At 58.6% G+C, this 2705-nt stretch overlaps 1 protein-coding gene across 1 annotated transcript in view; it reads right to left on the reverse strand.

Annotated features, from left to right (window-relative positions):
* Positions 1–167, reverse strand: part of HOXB5 (homeobox B5) — a 2480-nt gene extending 2313 nt beyond the window's left edge. The window contains exon 1 of the mRNA XM_023762608.1: positions 33–167. Within this exon, the coding sequence (XP_023618376.1) occupies positions 33–167 (135 nt within the window). The remainder of the gene's footprint in view (positions 1–32) is intronic.
* Positions 168–2705: the final 2538 nt, after the last annotated feature.

Raw genomic sequence — 2705 nt, forward strand, 5'->3', positions numbered from 1 at the left:
GTTGACGCTGAGTCATCCCATTGTAATGTAGCCGTAAGAGCCGTGTGCATGGCAGCGGGATCCCTGTAAGAGCCGCTCAGAGAGCTGCCACTGCCATAATTTAGCAACTGATAGTCCGGGCCATTTGGATAACGCCCCGAGAAGGAGTTTACAAAGTAGGAGCTCATTTGGGTGATTTTGGAGGGCTTGATTTGTGGATCGTGGTCGTTATAACCCTGTGCTTCACGATTTATGATGTATTAATGAATTATAGCGATGCACTGTACTTCGTTTTGCTATGTATGCGGCCAAATATGGGGGGGGGGAGGTTGGAAGGGGGATGGGGGGGCGTTAGGGAATCACGTGCTTTTGTTGACCAGTCGTAAATTCTCACTGATGACCTCGAGAGGTAATTCATGCTCTATGGTTACAAATAATGACGATCCGAGAATCGTTAGGGCCGATTCAATGCGAGCCTCCGAGAGAGGGGGAAACAAGGAGAAGGGGGAGACGCCGGGAGAAGGTTGGCAGCGGCCTCTGAGCAGAGCGCGCCACCTCCCGGCGATCGGCGGGAGCGCCGGCCGCAGACCGCCATGGCGGCGTAGGCTGGCTGCCTCCCTGCTGGCTCCCCGAAAACTGTCAGGCGGGAAAGAAACCCGGCCTAGGGTCACCCGCAGGGTTGAGTCTTTGAGAGGAGGGACCCTTTCGAGCCTTTACTCACTTTCCTGGGAGTGTGGTTATTTCTCTCTAGTTGTGTTCTTCGCTCTGTCATTATTATTTTAACTCTGGATGAGATGATCAGACATTCATTGAGTTGCTTTTCCCTTACTCTGGTTTTTGCAAGTCTCCGGGTAGGGCGCGGAAATAGGAGAGAGGGTTGGAAGATGGGTGTGGAAAACAATTACTGACACGGAATACCCACACCCTCACACACCAGCCCGGCCTGGCCTGCTTCCTACGGGGCTGCAGTGGCCCATCCACAGCCCTCAGGCCGAGCAGGCAGGGCTGGGCCGAGTGTTGGAAGGAAAAACTTTCGCTTCTCCTGTGTCCCTTAGAAGTTGGGAATCCTCTTCTCCACCTCCTTCCCACCCTTAGCCCAGCCTGGGGAACGGCAGAGCCGGACAGGGACCCCGAGGAGGAGCCTGGCTGAGGCTAAACGGCCTAGTTGTCAGGGAAAAACGGAGGCGGCAACCGCATCGGGCGACTGGGGTCTCGGTGGAAACGAGGTTTTCAGAGTTCGGGAGCAGGCAGGAGCCTTTCGCCTCCGCACCAGATGCCTGCTATGGCCTGTGGAGGCCCCTCGCTAGCGTCTGGGTACTTTCTGAATGTGCCCCGCGGCCGGCCCATGCCTTCCCCGGGAAGAGGTTCCAAGGACCGGCAGCGCCTTGCTGAGCCCGCTGGGCGGCCAGAGACAAGCCGCAGCTGGGCCCCTTCTGCCGATAGGCTATTTTCTTTAAAAATAAAAAAAGGGAGAGAGAGGGAGGAGGAAGAAAGGAAAACAGCGTCCACAGCTTGCCGCCTGGGCGCGGGTGGGGATAAGAGAGAATGGGTCGTTTGGGGTAGATTGGATGAGAGCAGACTAGCCTGCCCCTAACCTGGCCCCCTGCTCTCAGGTTTCCCAAGGAGGAGAAAGTCGTGCCCTTCCGCCTGCGCCTGGCCTGCCCGTGGCTTCGCATCCCCCTCCTGTCACTGAACTCCTACTTAAGGCAGGAAAAGGCGCCTGGAGCTTTCAGCTGCGGGGGGAGAGATATAGCACGACCCTGATTTGGTCGGTCTCCGGAGCCACAAGCCAAGAGCCTGAGGTCCAAGGCCAGCAGGGATCGGGCCATGTGGGCAGGCCAAAGGCCACGGCCTCGGAGGACCAAAAAGCGCTGCTCGGGGCGCGAGACCCTCCTGGCTCAGTGTCTACAGGAGCTGGGGCTAGGGGGCCTGGGTGGCGTCCCTCCTGCCACGGGCAAACGGGGAATGCTGCAGAATACGAGGGAAACGGCCCTTCTGGGTCCCCCAAGTCTGCACCGAGAGAGGCCGTTCGGAGCCCCAGCACCGGCGAGGCGAGGCGCAGCGCTGGAGGCTCCAGCCTTTATCTCAACTGTAACTTCCGAGTCCAGCCAGGCCCCGGGGGCCCGCGGCGGGCGCTGCAGCCGGTGCGGCGGAGTTTCCGGCCCAGGGGCCGCGGGGTAGCCGCGGGGGTGGGGGCGTGGCCGGCAAGAGCAGAGGTGACCAAGCGGCGAGTTTTTATGTCTTTATTATTATCATCATCATCATCATTATTAATAATATTAATATTATTACGGAAGTATTTCACGTCCAGAGCTAAGACAAGACTACAAACACAACACATAGAAAATTAATAAAATAGAACTTTGTTTTCTTCTCAGGCTCCTCTTCTTGCTTCTAGGTAGTATGTGCTCCTTCCAGTGGCTTCGGGGAGGGACTGGGCCAGAGGTCTGGGGTCAGGGAGTCTTCGAGGCCCCCGCTGAGGGGGCTGCGAAGCTACCATTGAACCGTGCACGGGGGGACGGGGGCGAAATGAGATGCGACACGGACAAGAGTGTTTTTGCTCTGCTTCCAGGAAACCTCGAGTGAGTCCGGTCCTCAGTTCTCACGGGGCGGGGGGGAGGGAAGCCTGGTCAGGCCGAGGCGGGTGCCGGCGGGAAGGAAGGGGGCCCGAGGGGGGCCCGGGTGGGCTCAGGCTTGCACCGCCTTTCCGGCACCCGCCAGAGTTC

Source organism: Myotis lucifugus, unplaced genomic scaffold (genome assembly GCF_000147115.1).
Source record: "Myotis lucifugus unplaced genomic scaffold, Myoluc2.0 scaffold_254, whole genome shotgun sequence".
Taxonomy (NCBI): domain Eukaryota; kingdom Metazoa; phylum Chordata; class Mammalia; order Chiroptera; family Vespertilionidae; genus Myotis; species Myotis lucifugus.